We start from the raw sequence: 19,414 nt of genomic DNA on the forward strand, positions 1-19,414 counted from the left end.
TTCTCAGTTCACAGCTCGTTTGTCTTGGTTAGTTCTTCTAGCTCAGTCACTCGCGTTCACAGAATCTCGAACCACAGACCTTCAGAGACGATCCACTGAACTTCGAACTCAGGTCCCCCAACTGCGGTCCACTGCACTCGAACTCCGGGCTTCAGGCTCCACAGTTACGGACACAACTCAAGTCGCGCTCTGGTCTCGAAGCTGGCTTCACTGCTACACAAGACTGGCTTACTGACTGATGAATCACTCCGAGTTCACTCGCGTTTCTTCTTTTATAACCACAGCGACGTAGCCTGGAAAGTTCGAGTTCGCTATTTTTCCACTTCGACGGACTTCTCGGCCTCTCTAGGCAAGCAGAAGATGTGTGCGCAACCTCCCCTCGTGCGTCGCAGTAGTACACCACCCCTCTACCCTCTCAGCATCCAGACGCTCCTCTCGCCGCCACACCTAAGCGACCAACGGACACACTTTCGAACCCCGGTGTAGCTGTTTCAATATTTTCTTTAACTACAATTTGAACGAAAGCCATACATAAATTATATAATTCAGTATGCACCAAAATAAGATGAAATTTAGTTTTCTGGATGACACACAAAATCAGTAGTTCACTCATGCGTGACAAAAGAGTTTACACAAGAGATGCTAATTCTATCACATTGGGGCACTCCTGATCAAGGTTAGTGACTGTCTGGGCTGGGTTGGTATAGTTTGGGACTTTAGCAAAATTCGTAACGAAACCTAAGAATTAATTTCTTTGAATAATAGTGTTATGGGGACGTATTGACCAGCTGATAATCTTTCTCTCTTCATCTTATGCAAAAAAAAAAAAAAAAAAAAAATCTTTAAACTGATTCGAGTGTTTATGGTTTTGTTTTGAAATAGAGATCTATTAATTTCGTATTTTTCCAGGTAGGTGTATTTATTTGTAGATATGCAATCTGAAAGGAATCTGCCCATTAAATTAGGAGAATTTGCTGTATATAAATGAAAACATAGATGGCATAGGCCTATCTAGAAACATCTTCTGTATCACAGCTCCTGTAAATGCGTATTCTTGTTATAATTTCGAAATTTTTTTTGTATCACAATATTTCTCAAGTAAGAGTATAAAGAGGGAAAATATTCATGAATAACAAACTTCAGCCTAAAGCAAGATGAATCAGAAAATAATCCTTAACTCTACACCTTCATTTGAAAATGAGTAGTAAGTGGTGATGTGTTTATAAATGTTTATTAGATAAAGATCAAGATCAGGAATTGTTTCTATTCAGTCCATAATTTTAGACCTGACTACATTCATACTAAATTTCAGTCTTGTAAGAAAAGATTATAAGCAGCAGTACAGATGTGATACACATTTTGGAAGTTGTAGTCTGTTATAAATATTTCTTAAAAAATAACTCCCAGTAAAGTTTCTCAAAGATGTTTTAATTTCGTTCATAACAGTATCGTGTTAGGACTTTGTAGAATTTTTTGTGAATAAATATAAATAAAACAATCTTGTAATATCTAAATGTTCTTTTTAAGCCTACATTAAACATTAATGTTCCATGTTAATTGTTATTAACTGCATGGACACTCTTAAGTAGCTAAGCAAAAGTGACATCCATTCAAGCAGATGATGTGAAATGAAACTGCATGTCATAAATGGGGGGGGGGGGAATGTAAATATAATTGAAAATAAATTATTCCAAAGATGTGAGTTACTGTGTTTTGTATAGTCTGAAACTGCCCATAAGGCATTAACTTTGTGATGTTCTTTTTCCTCATACTCAGGTATAAAAAACTATGAAGCAAATATATGAAAACTTTCTAAAATTGCTTCAATTGGCCTTAAGTGAAGAAGCTTCTTTCCAAACTTAACAGTAAACATTTTTTTAAATTTAAAAATAATTGTCATTATCATGCTCTTGAAGTGCGTTATATCATCTTACTTTTTATTTTTGTTCATGTTATTACCTTTTGAGTAAATAGGTGGTAATATATTTACTTGCTGATCTTGGGGTTGCATCTGGGAGTGGGTTTGCTTCCCACTTCGGCTGATTATCTGGTAGGGTTTTTCCGAAATTTTCCCAAACTGTAAGGTGAATGTTAGATAATCTATGGCAAATCCTCGGCCTTATCTCGCCAAATACCATATCGCTATAACCAATTCTATCAATGCTAAATAACCTAGTAGGCTAATTGATACAATGTCGTTATACAACATACTAAAGTAAAAAAGAACGTGGAAAATGATGGTTCTGACCACGATTCATTCTCTTGCAAGGTGTAAATTTGAACAATATTTTATTTGTATATCAGTTAAATTTACAGTATGTAATAAAATAAACTAATTCTTTCAGAGGACATTGGAACTTTATGTAAGTGAAGTGGAGCAGAGACTTACACAGAAGCAAATTCTTCGTCAAGAGAATCAGGACGTTGCCAGTCTGCGACCAGATGAATCTTACTTCTCAAAATTGGATTCTAGTCTGAAGAAGAACACGGCATTTGTAAGGAAACTGGTGCGTACATGGAACATAATCTTGAAATTTGTTAGGTTAAAACCATTCCGAACTTAATATTCATTCACTTGTACTACAAGTCACGTATAATACAGTGTGCATAATAAGGTCAAATTCAACAGATATTTGTCCAAACTTGTGACAGACTGAAGTAAACAGTTGCATAAATATGGAATTTATTTCTGTTCCGAATAGTATGAGAAAAAGAAACTTTCTGTCTCTCTGTAATAAAGTAATTGTAGGTTCTAACATTAAAGTCACAGAAAAGAAAGGGAAACATTGTCGAGTATGACTTTATTGCATACAATGCCTCGTGTGTAAAAACTATCTATTTATTATATTTGTTTACGTAGTATTTTTTTGGTTATGACAGAATAACCCTTTTCATTCTCATTTGCAGACAGCGGATTTTCGAGCCCTACACAGCAAAAAGACATCACAAAACTTGGCTCATGGAGGGAGCTTAGCAATGAGTTCAAAATTCAAAATTTCAAATTATGGTTTATTTAACGACGCTCGCAACTGCAGAGGTTATATCAGCATCGCTGGTGTGCCAGAATTTTGTCTCACAAGAGTTCTTTTACATGCCAGTAAATCTACTGACATGAACTTGTCGCATTTAAACACACGCCATCAACCTGGGCCGGGATCGAACTCACAACCTGGAGCACAGAAGGCCAGCACTATATCGACTGTGCTACCGAGGCTGACGCAATGAGTTCAATGACCTCTCTGCATCTGATGTAGCCTAACGATCAGTATTAGGACCAAAGATCCACTGTCTGCTCATCATCCCTTAATTCTTAAAAAAATTATTAGGGTGATTTTGTAGAAGAAAACAAGCATGGTGGAATGATCATATCTCTATCTCTCCCCTTTTATTTCCTTTCTTTCCCAATCCCCCTCTCTCTCTAGTATATCTCTCTCCCTCCCTCAGCTTCTTCCTCATCTCCCATCCTTTCCCTCTCCATCACCAACCTCTCTGTGCCTGCGTAATTTTTAATATAGTAGAATTAACCTTCATATAAACTACGTCTGTGGTTCTCGAAATTATGAATGTTATAGATTCCTTAAATTTCATACTTCAATTTGCCAGACCCATAAAATGTGTTGTGTAACTTAGGTCCATACACATGTTCTACTCATTAAATATGTCCATCCTTAGTAAATATTATGTGGCAATATTAAATTTTAGTTTCAATTTTTGAAGATAGGCCTAATCTGAAAATACATAAATTCAAAATATTTTCCATTCTGTCAGGTTTTTCTGATAAAAATTAAATTGGTTTTTTAGATTTACTGCAAGGTGTTGAGCTGGTTGATATTACCTCGCTACTGCCAGTTCTGGGAAAACTTCAGTCTTATTCTGAATGATGAACACATTTAAAGTTCGACTCTGAAAACTGAATTTAGAGAATTTAAAAAAAAAAAAAAAAAAAACTAAAAATCTCAGATATGTAGGCAAGACTTGCAAGTCGAGAGAAGTCCCTCAGCTGAGCTCATCCCTGTTAAACCCTGTCCCTAATAAATCTGACACAAGCAAAAATGGTATAGTTTCCTACAAGATGAGAAAATCAGAGAACATGATTATGAGTGTTCTTTATCGATTTTCAGATCAGGGAGCTTATTCCCTGGTTCTAATCCCCAAAAATTCCACAGTTTTAAATTGCTCTCACACAAAAACACACACACATTCCAACTCTCACTCACTCACTCACACTATGAGAGAGAGAGAGAGAGAGAGAGAGAGAGAGACACACACACATACACTCTCTCCCTCCCCCCTCCCCCTCCTCCCTCCTCTCTCTCTCTCTTTTTTGTGTGTGAGAGTGTGATGTCCAATCAGTTACATGGACAGCATGATGTCATCATGTTATAAACAAGAACTATGAAGTATAAGTTGTGTAGTTTTTACTATGATTTATTGCGAGTATGGGTAAACTATAAGTCAAGAAGGCTAATATTCTATTTCTGATAAATGAAATGTTTTATTTATTTTATTCTGAAAGTGGCTAACAAAGTGTTTCCTTTTTTTCCCCCCTAAAGTTATCTCAAATAATTGTCTCATGTTACGGAAGCCACTGCTACTTAACAAGTGTTTTTATCAATTTGCAATCCTCATTTCGTTTTGGAGGTGGCAGCAATATCGGTCAATTATTGTTTTTCGTGAATTGATTAATATATCGGCTGAAAGTCTAAAAAAAAACTTTCTATGGTAATTAGAATCAGAGGAATTTGTATTTAAGTAAATAGGAATGTGTAAATATTAAGAAAACTTATATATATATATATATATATATATAAATTTATCTAACATCAAAATTACACGACCTATGGAAGGATACATATTAACTGTAAATCTTTTATCTGAAGTCAAAGAGACACTCTGAAGATTTGTCAGAATGGAAGTATTGAAGTGAAATATTGTGTTTATTCAATGAAAAAAAATGACAAATATATTGCAGTCTGGAAGTTATTTTGTTACAAATGTATGTGCATTGTTTGTTCTAAAGTTACATGTAACTGATGGTTTATGTTCACATATTGTATTGAATAGCAGACGTGTTTTATGTTTGCTTCTGTTTCAGTTTTCTACAAATGCTCAGTGAGCAATAATTCAATGAATGTAGAGACATTTTGTTGCATAGTATGCATTTGTGACATGGATATCAGGCTAATTTGGGTGTTATTTTGCTCAACAGAAAACTTTCACATGCAGTCAGCTTGATTCCCTGCTCAAGGATATGGCTTCACTGAATTTGACGAAGTATGTAAGTGAGGCTGCTTCCGCCATTGTGGAGGCCAAGCTGAAGATGACAGATGTTACAGCAGCTGTTGAGTTATGTAACACTTTACATCACATGTATGCAGAATTCTCTATGCACCTTCTTGAGAACTGGCACAGATTTTTGTCAATAAAGAAAGATGATAGGGTGAGTGAAAGCAATATCAATCTCAAAAACGTTTGCTACACCACTGCTGCGTACTTTTAGATTATAATTCCAGCATCAGCTTCTCATCAACAGGGTTACATACAAGAGTTGAATACATCAGTACATTTTTTTTTTTTTTTTTTTTTTTTTGGCGAAAACCCATTAGTAAGTTCAGAGTGATCAAGTCTTTTTGAAACACAGTCACCGGGCTGGTGCACATGATATTAGGTCAGATTCCATAAAACTTCAGTGAGTGAACAGTTTAATTTATGTTCCAGTACTTTTATTCCTGACTTTAATAGGAGTGATGAAAATTTTCCACTTAAATAATTTTTTTCCTCGCTGATTTTGCTAGTTTTGTAATACTGTACTAATAGGCCTATAATTATAAATTTTTCAGAAAATTGTCTCCTTATTAAGCATTTTTAGCTTACTCATTTTGCTAAATGATGTAATTATACTGATTTAATTATAAATTTTTCTATGAAATTCCCCTATTGAGGAATTTTTTCAGCTTATTCTTGTGCTAAATTTTATAATGTATTCATATAGGCCTATTTGTAAATACTCCTGAAAATTTTTCCTATTTTGTGTTTTTTTTAGCTTGATTTTGTTAATATTTGTAATTGTATTGCTGTAATTATGATATTCCGGAAAATGTTCTACCTAATAATAAAAGTTATTTCATTTATTATTAAGGAATATTTTAGAGTATTGTTGAGAATTGTGATTGTGTAATTCTGTGGTTCCAAGGCAAAATGTGATGTCATTATTTGTCAAAAAATGAGGTTTTGCGTTTTGTTGTGCATCCTGATGGTATCTTTATTGTATGACATGTATAGGTCCTATCTGTTTTTTTTTCTCTCACCAATTGTTATAAAACATGATTATCATGATTTTATACAATCGTTCAAACTTTAAATGCTCGTTTCTAAAAAATCTGTCTGACATGTCATATTTGGCTGGAGCCACAGAATTATCACTAATCTCTTATCCTGATTAGTAGATGAACTATATGCTGCTCAAATTGCCACCATTTACACAACTTATTTTGAACGTGAAACATTTATGTGGGCACCTATTCAAAAACTAATTTGTGATGTGAACAAATTGAGAGAAAATCGAAACATTTTCCTACTTCATTGAGTTCTGAGCTCGCACTGATAGATGTGCAATATGGACAGCCTGTCCTTGGACATAGGTATGCACTGTGTGATGCTTCCTTATGGTGCCATTATACTGAAACTAATGATGGCCAAATGAGGCCGACATCCGATGCTGCCTAATCCTACATCAGTCTGGAGAGGTCTAATATATGATGCAATTTATTTCAGAAAATATATTTAAATAAAAATTGGATCTTAGATATATGCTTTTTCTGGTACTGGCAGTGGCTGTCATCATCGTCATTGACGTCGTCGTCATCATCACACCACCACCACCATGATTGGCTTATCTTACAGAAGGATTTTGTTAGTTACAGTTGTTTGGTTATGTTGATGATGATGATGAAAAATATATTTGTATTTCTATGATGTAGAAAACTGTGATCTTTGTCTATACAGTTACATATATCTCATTTCTTTTCCAGTCCATAAATCAAAGCAAACTACGTGTTGACCTGCGGTTCTATGCTGAACTGATCAATGTGGGTATTTTTACACATAAAGAAGGTTTGCCTTTATTGGGAAACGTTCTGACTGTTCTTGTCAACATGGACAGAGAAGAACATAACAATGTCAACATAATTCTCAGCTTCTGTAGGCACTGTGGTGAAGATTATGCAGGTAATTATTACATTTCAACTTCTTTTTCGGTAGGATACTGCTGCAAAAATTATAGAATAACTTTTGCTCTGCTTATCATGTGTTATTTGTGAATAGGTTGTGTAGGTAAATTATTATATTCTGTGTTTTAAACACAGTGCATTATTTTATAAACTGAAATTTGGTAGATCATTTGATCAGTTATCCATCAGAATTTAGTGACAGTTAAGAGAAATTAATTACATTATTTTAGAACTATTAATGATGTTAATATAAGGTAATAGTGTACAGTTTTAGAAAAAAGTTTGTCATGCAGTACTGTAAAAGTCCAGAAAGAAGGCTGTGCGCATGATTAGACATACAATGAGACAAAAATAATTTCATTACCTCAACTATTCCTTCTCTTGTTAATCAAGCCCCTCGTCCTCTGATCATGCTCTCTGCCTCCTTTCTGGGACTTATAATGTATCTGTGCGACAAAACTTTTTTTCTAAGACTACATCAGTGTAAGAATAATTTCATTCATAGTCTCATAGAAAAGCACAAGTCCAAAAAAGTACAAGTCTTCTGGTATCGATCAAATTCCAGCAGAACTAATACAAAAGGGTAGGAACGCATTATCTACTGAAATTTATAAGCTTGTTCTGAAAAAGGGAAAAGAGAATGGTACCAGGACAATGAAAGGAGTTCATAATCATACCTATCTTTAAGAAGGGAGGTAAAGAATAACTGTAGTAACTTTCGAGTAATATAACTTTTATTGACGTCATACAAAATTTTGTCTAGTATTCTTTTGAGAAGATTAACACCATATGTAGATGAAATTATTGGGGATCATCAATGCGGTTTTTATATTCGACAGATATTGGAGAAAAAATTTGAATATAAGGGCACAGTACATCACTTATTCATAGATTTTAAAAAGGCATATGACTCTCTTAAGAAAAAAGTTTTATGTAATGTTCTTATTGAATTTGGTATTCCCAAGAAGCTAGTTCGATTAATTAAAATGTGTCTCAGTGAAACATACAGCAGAGTCTGTATAGGCCATTTTTTGTCTGATGTTTTTCCAATTCACTGTGGGCTAAAGTAAGGAGATGCACTGTCACTTTTACTTTTTAAGTTTGCTCTAGATTATGTCGTTAGGAAAGTTCAGAAAAACAGAGAGGCTGTGGAATTCAACGGGTTACATCAGCTGCTTGCTTATGCAGATGACATGAATGTGTTAGGAGAAAATCCATAAACTATTAGGGAAAACACGGCAATTTTAGGCGCAAGTAAGAAGATAGGTTTGGAAGTAAATCCCGAAAAGACAAAGTATATGATTGTCTCTCATGACCAGAATATTGTACAAAATGGAAATATCAAAATTGGATATTTATCCTTTGAAGAGGTGGAAAAATTTAAATATCTTGGAAGAATAGTAACAAATATAAATGACACTTGAGAGAAATTAAAGGCAGAATAAATATGGGAAATGCCTGCTATTATTCAGTTGAGAAGCTTTTGTCATGTAGTCTGCTTTCAAAAAAGCTGCAAGTTAGAATTTATAAAACAATTATATTACTGGTTGTTCTGTATGGTTGTGAAACTTGGACTCTCACTTTGAGAGAGGAACAGAGGCTAAGAGTATTCGAGAATAAGGTGCTTAGGAAAATGTTTGGAGCTAAGAGGGATGAAGTCACAGGAGAATGGAGAAAGTTACACAACGCAGAACTGCACACATTGTATTTTTCACCTAACATAAATAGGAACATTAAATCCAGACGTTTGAGATGGGCAGGGCATTTAGCCCAAATGGGTGAATCAAGAAATGCATATAGAGTGTTAGTTGGGGGACCTGAGCGAAAAATACTTCTGGAGAGGCTGAGACGTAGATAGGAGGATAATATTAAAATGGATTTGAGAGAGTTGGGTATGATAGTAGGGACTGTATTAATCTTGCTAAGGATAGGGATCAATGATGGACTTATGTGAGGGTGGCAATGAACCTCTGGATTCTTTAAAAGCAATTTGTAAGTAAGTAATTGATAGTTGTAACTAGTTAAAATGAATTGGTAGTAAGGCTAAGAACTACAACTCTCCAGCAATCTAAAAACATGTAAGAACATACTCTTAACACAGAAAATTCTGCGAGAATGTGCGAGATCTGGTTGCTTAGCCACAGAAAAATGTCTCCATCATTTCAGTCTCTCAGACATAACTTTCTGCAGGAAATGCAACGAAGAATTAGACACGAATGAACACATTTTCATACATTTCATATCCATAACTATTACGTGGGACAATCTTCAAAGTTAATTATATTACTCCAACAGGCAACGAAATATAAGAGTTATTCTAAGTGAAATCGAACACTTAAGAAACACTACATTTTTATAAAAGATTCAGACTTTTTTTTTAATATACATTTTGTACGTCGAAGTAAGTAGCCGCACAGTGTCAATTTTAATCTAACATTATTTCTTACAAGTCTGGTCACAGTTAAATTTATAGAAATAGGTGGTAAAAGTGTGCTGTAAGTGCTTCTTTCTCTTAATCTGTAATATGATACAGGTTTAACTTATAGCTCATTTTAAAGCTTAAAAGTGGTTTTTTACGCTGTATAATATTAAATCTAATTGAAACTTAAAAAAATGCATTTTTTTTAATGTTTTTAACATTAATTTTGAAAATAGAAACTTAAAATAATATTTTAAAAGGATTTTTTTTTATTATTTGTTCTAATGGCCACCCAAGCTTTAAAGTGGCATTCCTTTTAGAACTATATGAAATAAATGTTTATCTGAGATGCATCACTCTGTCCTCCGAAGTAAGGCTTATCGTGCAATCGACAAATTACTTGATGTTCGTGGCCTGATCTTTTTTGATTCACAATAACTTTATGTGCTTAATGGCGTTCTGAGAGTTGAATACATCTAGACGAAAAAGAAGAAGAAAAAAACAAATGAGCCATGTAATTCGTTACCTTGACCCACATATAGGCCTCAATTTATTATAGTCTTGATTATTATGATTGTCGAACTTGGAGCCAATTTTTAAGAGATTTTCCTATGCTTAGGGATATGTTTGTAGACTATAAAATTAATCCGTCTGTGCAATATGTGTTCTGTCCCCAATCACAGGATTGGTGCCAAGGAAGATACGAATGCTGGCAGAGAATTTTCAAGTGGCTCTACCCAGAAGTAAATTACTCACAAAGGAAAAGCAACGTAATGTAAAAACTTTGTTGAAAGATTATTATGCCTCCTTAGTAAAACATGTAATGAAGGTATGTTTTATTCTTGCATTGAAATATGTAAAAAGTTTCCATAAATGTGTAAATTAAGGTGAAGTTGTTGTAGTTACACTAATTTTTCTGGTTAGTTACATTAATATGCTCATTGGCTGAGAAGGAATCCTGTAACAAATGACTTTCCATTGAAATTTGAAACCAATTTCATGTTCATACTTATAAAATACAAAAGGTACTTAACTATTAATATAATGTTACTGATTTGCTTTTCAATGAATGAGGTTTCATTTTCCTAATATGTCAATGTTTCAGCGTGCATGATGCTGACCATATAATCAGGAAGTGAAGCAGTTCATGAGTAACTTATATGAAATTCAGGCTTTATTATTTTATATCTAGTCAGCTAAAACTAAGTTAATGAAAAGATAACCACACTGGGATCTGTGATAGAAGCTTATCATTCTGCAAATTTTAGGTCCCTGGTATTGACTGTAATTATTATACTTCTGGTGGACAAGATTGGAGGGTGAGAGTATTTTCATGGGTTCTCTCATTTTTTCAACATTATAAATTTAATTTCACTAACTGTCCTACTTCATCTGTTGCCTTCATTCCTTAAAAGAATATGGCAGAAAATGGCATCTGATATTAAGTAACTTTTCACTATAATTGCACAATATTCCAGGTCATTCATTTTGTTCGTCAGGTTTTGTGTCACGGTTCAGATGTTTCAGTATTTTATATATCTGTGGTTCAGATCTAGTTATGTCATTTTCAATCCATTATGTAAATTTACTGTTATATCAACTGCCTTAAGTGAAATTTTGTCAATTCAGTTACAGTTTGCAAAAAATTATTATTATTTTTTTTATTTTGTTGAGTAAAATTAAATTTATTTTAATACAATTTAAATTAACATTACGACAATTTTTATATATATTTTACTGCTAATATTTGTGATAATATAGACACCATGACTAATGATTTCAGTCAAATGCCTCTACATTAAATAAATACATATGAGGGATTTTTTTTTCAACCTCTGATAGGACATTAAATCAAAACCAGAGAAACCAGAGTGAACAGCAAAATGGTTTTATGGACAAAAGTTAAATAGTCTATAAGCTAGTTTTCAACATAATTACTATGAAGGTTGAGACATTTGTCATTCCAATGCACCCAACTTTTTCAATACCCTCTGCAAAAGAGTTGCTGCCTGTCTGTTGAGCTAGGTCTGCATGGCGTCCCAAAGCTCCTCATAGGAGTGATAATCAAACACTTCCCATTGGAATCAATGAAGTTCTTTGGTTGATACAGTAGAATGCAGATGGACATTGTCATAAAGCAAGACAACACCTGAAGACAGCATGCCTCTCCATTTGTTTTGAATGCTCTTCGTAGTCTTCGCAATGTCTCACATTATGCATTTGCATTGATTGTGGTCCCTGGCTCTATAAAATCAGCCAGTACCGGTAACACATCTTGCTGGTCCCAAAACACTCTAGCCATCAACTTTTTGTTTCTGAATGTGTGTTTAAACTTTCCGGGCTTGTTTGGGGAATTGGGGTGTATCTACTGTTATGACTGCTGTTTGGTTTCTTCATTGCTGAAACGAACTCATGTTTCATCACTTTTCACAATTTTATTTAAAAACTGTTCTTCATTGGCTTCATAATACAGCAGAAACATTAAGGCTGATGCTATTTGCTGATTCTTGTGGTTGTCAGCATTGTGCATAAATTTTATGAAGTCTAAGGTGTTGTGTAAAAATGGTATAGAGGACTGATCTTGAAATTTCGAAAAAGTCTTTGGACAGTTCAGAAATCGTGAACCAATGCCTCTTGCGAACCACTTGATCCACTTGCTGCACATGTTCATCTCTAGCCACAAACTTCCGTCCTTGACTAACTTCATCATGAATATTCATTCACCACCTCTAAATTTCCTGCATTTTTACACCACGCCATCACTCATAAAGTTTTCACTATACACACGGCTCATTCTATGGTGAATTTCCGATGCATTATGCCTCTCTCTCTGTAGAAATCGAATAACACTGCGCAACTCGCACTTGGCAGGAGAGTCAATTGTACTACGTGCCCATATCCAAGCTTCAACTGAAGAGTTGGCCTTGACAATGGTGGTGGTAATGGCGAGGGGGAAGCCAATCACGCTGCGTGATGTCCTGCCATCTATCACTTCACGGACCACCTGGCGGTACCATCGGAGGTTGAAAAAAAAATAGTCCTCATATAGACATCATGATATATGAACAGAAGGATAAAAGGCGTGACATTCACTTGTGTCATTTTTACTTGGAGAAATTTGGTTTCTTTTTCTATCCCTCTCTCCTCTTCCTCATTCTTAGTTACAAGTAGTTCCACTGTCAGTGGTAAGGTTAGGCTTTGGTTAGCAGATAGAATAATGACAAGTAACCCCTGTGTTTGTGATAAGGTTAGGTAGACTTTGATAAGCAGTTAGATTGGTTACAGAGGAATGGATGGATTAGTGACAGTTAGCTCGACTGTCAGTATAAGGTTAGGTTAGATAGGGTTTGACGAACAGATAATTAGTGACAAGTCAGTGATAAGGTTAGGTAGGGTTTGATGAGCAGATAGATTAGTGAAAAGTGGCCCACTGTCAATGATAAGATCACGTAGAGTGTGGTGAGCAAATAGATTGATAACAAGTAGTCCAATTCTCAATGATTAGGTTAGGTATGGTTTGATGGGCAGATAGATTAGTAACAAAATAGTCCCACCATCAGTGATAAGGTTAGGTAGGCTTTCATGAGATATTTTAGTGGCAATTAGCCCTTCTGTCATTCATAAGATTAGGTGGGGTTTGATCAGCAGATAGATTAGTGACAAGTAGCTCCACTCTTAGTGATAAGTCTAGATAGGGTTTGATGAAGATAGTTATTATAAATTAGTAAAAAGTAGCTTCACTGTCACTGAGAAGGTTAAGTAAGGAGAGATTAATGCCAAGTGCTTCGCGCAAAATTGGCACAAGTGAATGTGAGGCCCATTAACCCTGTATTCTATGATCTGTGACGTAATTTACACTTTTCGCGATATTAATTTAGTTATTCCAGTTTCAGATTTTTAATTGAACCTCTGTGAACATGCCAGCAATAATCCCCCCCCCCCCACTTGTGTTTGTGTCTTTCAGGAACACAGGGATCTTCAGGCTTTTGAAAGACAAAATAAAAAGATCTTACAGACAAGAGGAGAACTAAGTGGAGAACGAAAAGAGAAATGGGAGACTTTGAAATATTCCTATGAACGACTTCAGACTGGAATGACTACATTTGCAGAAATTCTTGATGAAGATGTTCCTGAACTCCCAGAGGATGGTATGCTTCCACGTACGTTGCAGTTGGGGTGTCTTGTATGGTGTGGTGCTATTCTGTAGAAATATTGCTTCATGTATTGTGTGCTGCATGTTTTTGGTAAGGTGACAGGAGTTTACATTCAGTTTTAACATATTTTGTTATATCAGTATGAGTTTCATTACATTTACTTGTATTAATTATACAGAATCTTAATTATTGTTTATAGATTTCTTTATCATATTATTAATGTTTTGTTAATGCACTGTGAAAGTTGAACACCCGAGTAGAGTCTTCTTAGTGCTGTTAAGATTTTCCAAGTACCAGCAAACTCAGAAGGAAAGATGTGATGTACAGTTTCCCAAAAAAGGAATCAGATGACTCTTGGTGATGCGAAAGTATAAGTTCTATAGCTCAGTTCACACGATATAGATGTAACCATGCAGGACGACATCTGGCAGTGCATGCGTTTTTTTACCCTATTCCAAAGTACATATCAGTAAAAATGTTATCAGTTATCTATCCATTTCTATTACAGGTCCCTGATTATATCACATGATCTTTTATCTTTCATGATGAAAGTATGGAAGGAACTGTGTGGCAAAAAGTCACTTATCATAGGGGGAAAAAACAATGTTATTATGAAATGATAAATGTAGAGCAATGACAAAAATCACAAGGACCACTAGAAAGATAACAAGAACCATGAAAAGGACAAGACAAGGACCACAGTAAGGATCACAAGAACCAGGACCAAGAAATGGACTATGAGAAAGACAGCAAGAACCACCATGATAAGGATCACGAAAAAGACAACAGTAACTACCATTATAAGGACTACGACAAAAACAAAGACGAAGACAAGGATGACAGGAATCACGACATGGATCACGACAAGCACCACAATAAGGACCATGATAAGAATCACGACACGGACTACAAGGATCACGACATGGATTACAAGGATCACGATAAGGACCATGAGACTGTTAATCCCAGGACTCTGTAAAACTCAGTTTTAACGTTATTAAAGATATAGAAAAAACCTCACTGGTATAGCACTCAAACCTGCTCCCTCCCACATGACACAAAGAAACTTTAGCCAACTGAGCTATTGAGATGAGATGGAAGGCGTCTCTTCTGCGGGGCATGTCGATCTCGCCATGAAGGCCCAAATTTAGATGTTACTGCACGATTTATATATATAATTTATCTATTTTTACGATACATTTAAATTTTTTGCAGTTTTTAAGTAAGTTTCGGAACTAGTTCCAACAACAAACCAAATAGATTGAATTTAAATAACAGAATTATGGTTATCTTGTGTATCTGGACTCCGAGCTTTCGATCATGTGCAGTGTCTTGTATCTGGAACTTAGAATATTCCATCATCTCATTCCTTTTTGGGGAACTGTACATGCAATTTTCCTTGTAGTCTGACTTACCTACTTAAAATTCACAAATTAAGTGCGAGCTCTTTTGTGTATCACAAGTTACATTTTGATTTGGTACTTCACTTTCTCAATGTATGAATTATAAATAAATTATTGTGATGAAAAAAATTCCATTAAAAAAATTGATGGAGATCTGTTTCCAACATTCATCGTAACAAGCAGTATAGTTTCTGACATGCCATTTGTACGCGTAAACCTTTTCAATTAATAAATCTATTTAGATTTTGTATGTATTGATTATATAAAGGCTAATGTGGCTGGTAAATATCCCAGTTAAATTTAAAAATATTTATTCAATAAATATAGACAAAAGCATGCAATTATTTATGCTTATAATTTTGTTAATTATTTTTTCGTATAATCTTCTAACTAATGTTCTGGTTGATACATCTATTATCAGGCAGTATAGATGAGGAGGCGAGACCTGAAATGTGAGCTGTGTGAGAGGGAAAGTAATGAGCCATCAGAAAGAGAGTCTCTTTCGTGATGGTTATTATGAATCTACCAACACGGAAATTCATCCCAGGCTAAAATATATCCTTCACCTCTATATCCATTGGTGATATAGCCATGGCACATGATAAGAACACAGGACAGGTCTTGCCTCCTCGGCTGTACATCTCACTTGACTGTGTGTCTGAGGTAGAACAATTTTATTGTTTCATATTATCTCAAGTCTAATTAGTGAACTATGTTACTAGTCAGCGATATGTGCAATGGAGGAAGAAAGAAACTGGCCACTCTACCCCATTATCTCCTGGCTTACTTGCCTCATGAGTGATGTCTTATTGGTGTTGTTATGGCCAGTGCTACCGGTCATCAGTTATGTTATGTATGCCCATTTTCTGGCTGCTCACTCCTTGAATAGTGAGATCGGTATGAAGTTTCTAGCTCTGGTCATTACACATTAGGTGATAAGAGATTTTTTTGGACTATCTTAACAATTTACACACTTCTATAAATAGTTTCAATTTCACTTCGAAACTAATTTAAAACAACTGGAGAGAGCTATGTGTTATTATCCGACTTTTCTTTCATTCCAAAGTAGACATAATTTTATTGCACATAATTTTTAGGTTTCTTCCTTTCTATTGGTAGAATAGAATTCTGATCTCATCCAGTTGGAATGTCTTGGGATCTGCTAACCACTTGCATGACGAGAATGAAAGGGTGTTTGAAATCATGAAGTTTTAGGATTGGTTCACTGCACAAAGCGTCTCGCAGGGTGTCAAATGCCTGTTGTTGCTCATCTGTCCATTCAAACTTTACATCCTTTTTTTATTAAATTTGTAAGAAGTTTAGCTATCTCAGCAAAGTTGCAAATATGACGCTTGTAATAACCTGGCATTCCTAAAAAGAATCAAATCTTAATCTCGCTCATGGTAAATAAACATTTTAGAAGGTTGATTTTTAACTTAGATTCTCGCATTTTTTTCAAATCTCCTCTAAATTTAAAATTTAAAGTATGTTTTATTTAAAGACAGTCATAACTGCTGAGGTTATATCAGCGTCACTGGTGTGCTGGAATTTTATTCTGCAGGAGTTCTTTTACATGCCAGTAAATCTAGTGACATGAGCCTGTCCCATTAAGCACACTTAAATGCCATCGACCTAGGCCGGGATCGAACCCGCAACCTCGGGCACAGAAGGCCAACGCTATACCACCTGCGCCACCCAGGGCGACAATCTCTATCCTTTCAGCTGTTTAGTATGTGTAAATCTCTGCAAAGTCTAACCTTGTTCTTGCGATTCGGGGATCATTTCTTCACAAGGACAATCAGAGCACTCCAGGTTGAACTGGATGAGCATATTATATTTTTGTCTAGCATATCCATTATCATTTCCCTTGCTTTTTTTTTTCAAGCTACACTGTATTCTGTAGTGATTCACCTTTATTGGACGGGCATTACCCATCTCTATTCTGTGTTTTACTTTATGCATACATCCCAGCTTATTGTCTTTCGGGTTTTGGAAAATGTCATTATCAAGCAGTACTTTTTTTTATTTTTCTCGTGATCGCCTAAGTGACTCAGGTCTATGATATCTAGGATTGTTGTCTGTTCTGACATTTTTTATTGCATTAGCTGCATAGCGCCTTCTGATAACTTATCTCCTTCACTTCCTGGCTGTGAAGATTGTACATATGCTACTCCCAATTTCTTATTCTTAGGGATCTTGATGGATTCATTCGAACAGTTTAACAGGAATCTTAATCTTCCTTGATTCATGGGGAAAGAACGAATTGATTACCCGAGCTACATAAATGGAGTTTATTAGGTTCTAACACTGTGATTTCCTCTGTGGAACTTTGCTCTAATCCTAGCCAATGGTGTTCTTTTATCTGTGCAAATTTACTCTTTACAGTCACCTCACTCCTCAGAGTGATCTTAACATTTGTGCTGTAATATACAGGAATCGGATCCTCGCTTACTTTTGGGGAGTCTTCTAAATGATCTGTCATTTCCACCTCTCCTTGTCCTACTTGATGAGAGCCACCGATATAGTACAAAATCTGGTGAGAGACTGTTTTTGGTGATCAGATCGAAGTCTTCGCTCTGCGCCCTTTCTCAACAAGTGGGCTGCTGCAACATTTGTTCTTCCTTCGTTTTGTAAGGAGTTCTCTATTTACAATGTTGACATTGATTTCATTTACGCTCAGAAAATCAAGACCTAGGATTCCGTCTTGTTTCACACTAAGGGGACATATCGTAAATCTATGAGGAATGTATTCTATGCTTAAAAATTCAAGGGATACTTCTTGTGAACCATGTGTCAATAATCTATGTCCCATTACCCCAATTGCAGCCACTTCTGTTTCCTGTAACTTGCTATTTGAAATGCCTGGTTTCAACACTAATACTGTAGCGCTTGTGTCTACTATAAGATGAATCAGCCTACCTTCAACATTCACTATGACCAGTAACTCCACTGGGCCTTGCAAGTTATTTGGGCATAAAGTGTTTAATTGCATCTTGTTGTTGGAACATTCAACAGGGGCTTTCACATTTCTCTGTTTTGTTAGCTCATTTTTTTCTTTCTACAGTCTTTCATCATATGTCCTAACTTCTTGCAGTAAAAACAAGTGTGGATTTCATTGTCTAGAGTTCCATTCGCAGTGGGGTTTTGCTTAAGTTGTGGGGGTGGACCTTGCCCTTGGGGTGTCTTATACATGCTTCCTGGTACCTTAGTTCTACAATTGCGAGCAATATGACTTTCCGATTACAAGAATTACACTTGATTTCCCTTTTAACTATAAAAACATTTTGTCCTTGAGCTTTGTGCTGACGATTTTGTCCATTGCTCTGCTGCTCATTATTTCGGAATTAAACTGCTTCACGCGTCGTCTGTGGCATGCAAAGACGAGCCTGGCAACCGACCTTATTCTTAAGTCTACCCATGTATGTGGTAAGAAGTCATCTTTCAGCTTCCTGATCTAATACACATTTCTCGATGGTGTCTTCTGTGGGTTTTATTTTTTTAAAGAAAGAGCTTTTACCCTATCAGGGAATGCTTCCGGCGATTCGTTTTTCTTTCAGTTGCCATTTGAAGTCGTGAATAGTGATAATTTTCCAGTAATTTCTCTTTAAACCGCCCTTCGAATGGTTCGCAAAATTCTCTGTACATAAAATTAGGACCTGATAGATCAGGATGGCAATGTAGAAATTCAGCGGCCGCACCCACTACTTTAAGCTTAGCAATGTGTATTTTATCCCTGTCATCCAGATTTCCCATGGTAGCGGCTGCGTCTATACTGTTAACGAATTCCTTCACTGGAAGGCTAGTTGGGGGAAGACTAGTTGGGGCACTGCTCCATTCTTTCAGAGAACCAGCTATCATTAAATCTTTTCTTCTAGGTGGAGCCTCGATCAACAGTTGATATTGTTGCTAGAGGGAAGCAAGCTGTTGCCTTAACAGATCTGTTTCTGCCATGTTTGATATAATAAATTTTCTGTCAAATTAACAGCGAGTAACAATTGATAGGAGGGATACAGAAAAGCACATCAATTTAATGAACACAAAAACACAATCAATACACATGAAATAACCTAGCAACTGAAAATAAATAAACACTTTAGTAACACTAGCCTGATGTGTTCCTGTTTCTGACTTTAATTGTCGCAATCACACTCCCACTTCTGACACCAGATTTGTTATGAACAGTGCTACCGGTCATCAGTTATGTTATGT

At 35.6% G+C, this 19,414-nt stretch overlaps 1 protein-coding gene across 9 annotated transcripts in view; it reads left to right on the plus strand.

The window, feature by feature from the left end:
- LOC138707923 (regulator of nonsense transcripts 2-like) overlaps positions 1–19,414 on the plus strand; it is a 199,197-nt gene that overhangs the window by 41,426 nt on the left and 138,357 nt on the right. For 8 of the 9 annotated variants that reach the window (XM_069837983.1, XM_069837982.1, XM_069837978.1 and 5 more), the window contains 5 exons: positions 2,346–2,507; positions 5,210–5,440; positions 7,032–7,227; positions 10,332–10,477; positions 13,613–13,808. In XM_069837983.1, the coding sequence (XP_069694084.1) occupies positions 2,346–2,507; positions 5,210–5,440; positions 7,032–7,227; positions 10,332–10,477; positions 13,613–13,808 (931 nt within the window). The remainder of the gene's footprint in view (positions 1–2,345; positions 2,508–5,209; positions 5,441–7,031; positions 7,228–10,331; positions 10,478–13,612; positions 13,809–19,414) is intronic. The other variant, XM_069837979.1, reaches the window with a different exon arrangement.

Source organism: Periplaneta americana, chromosome 10 (assembly GCF_040183065.1).
Source record: "Periplaneta americana isolate PAMFEO1 chromosome 10, P.americana_PAMFEO1_priV1, whole genome shotgun sequence".
NCBI lineage: Eukaryota > Metazoa > Arthropoda > Insecta > Blattodea > Blattidae > Periplaneta > Periplaneta americana.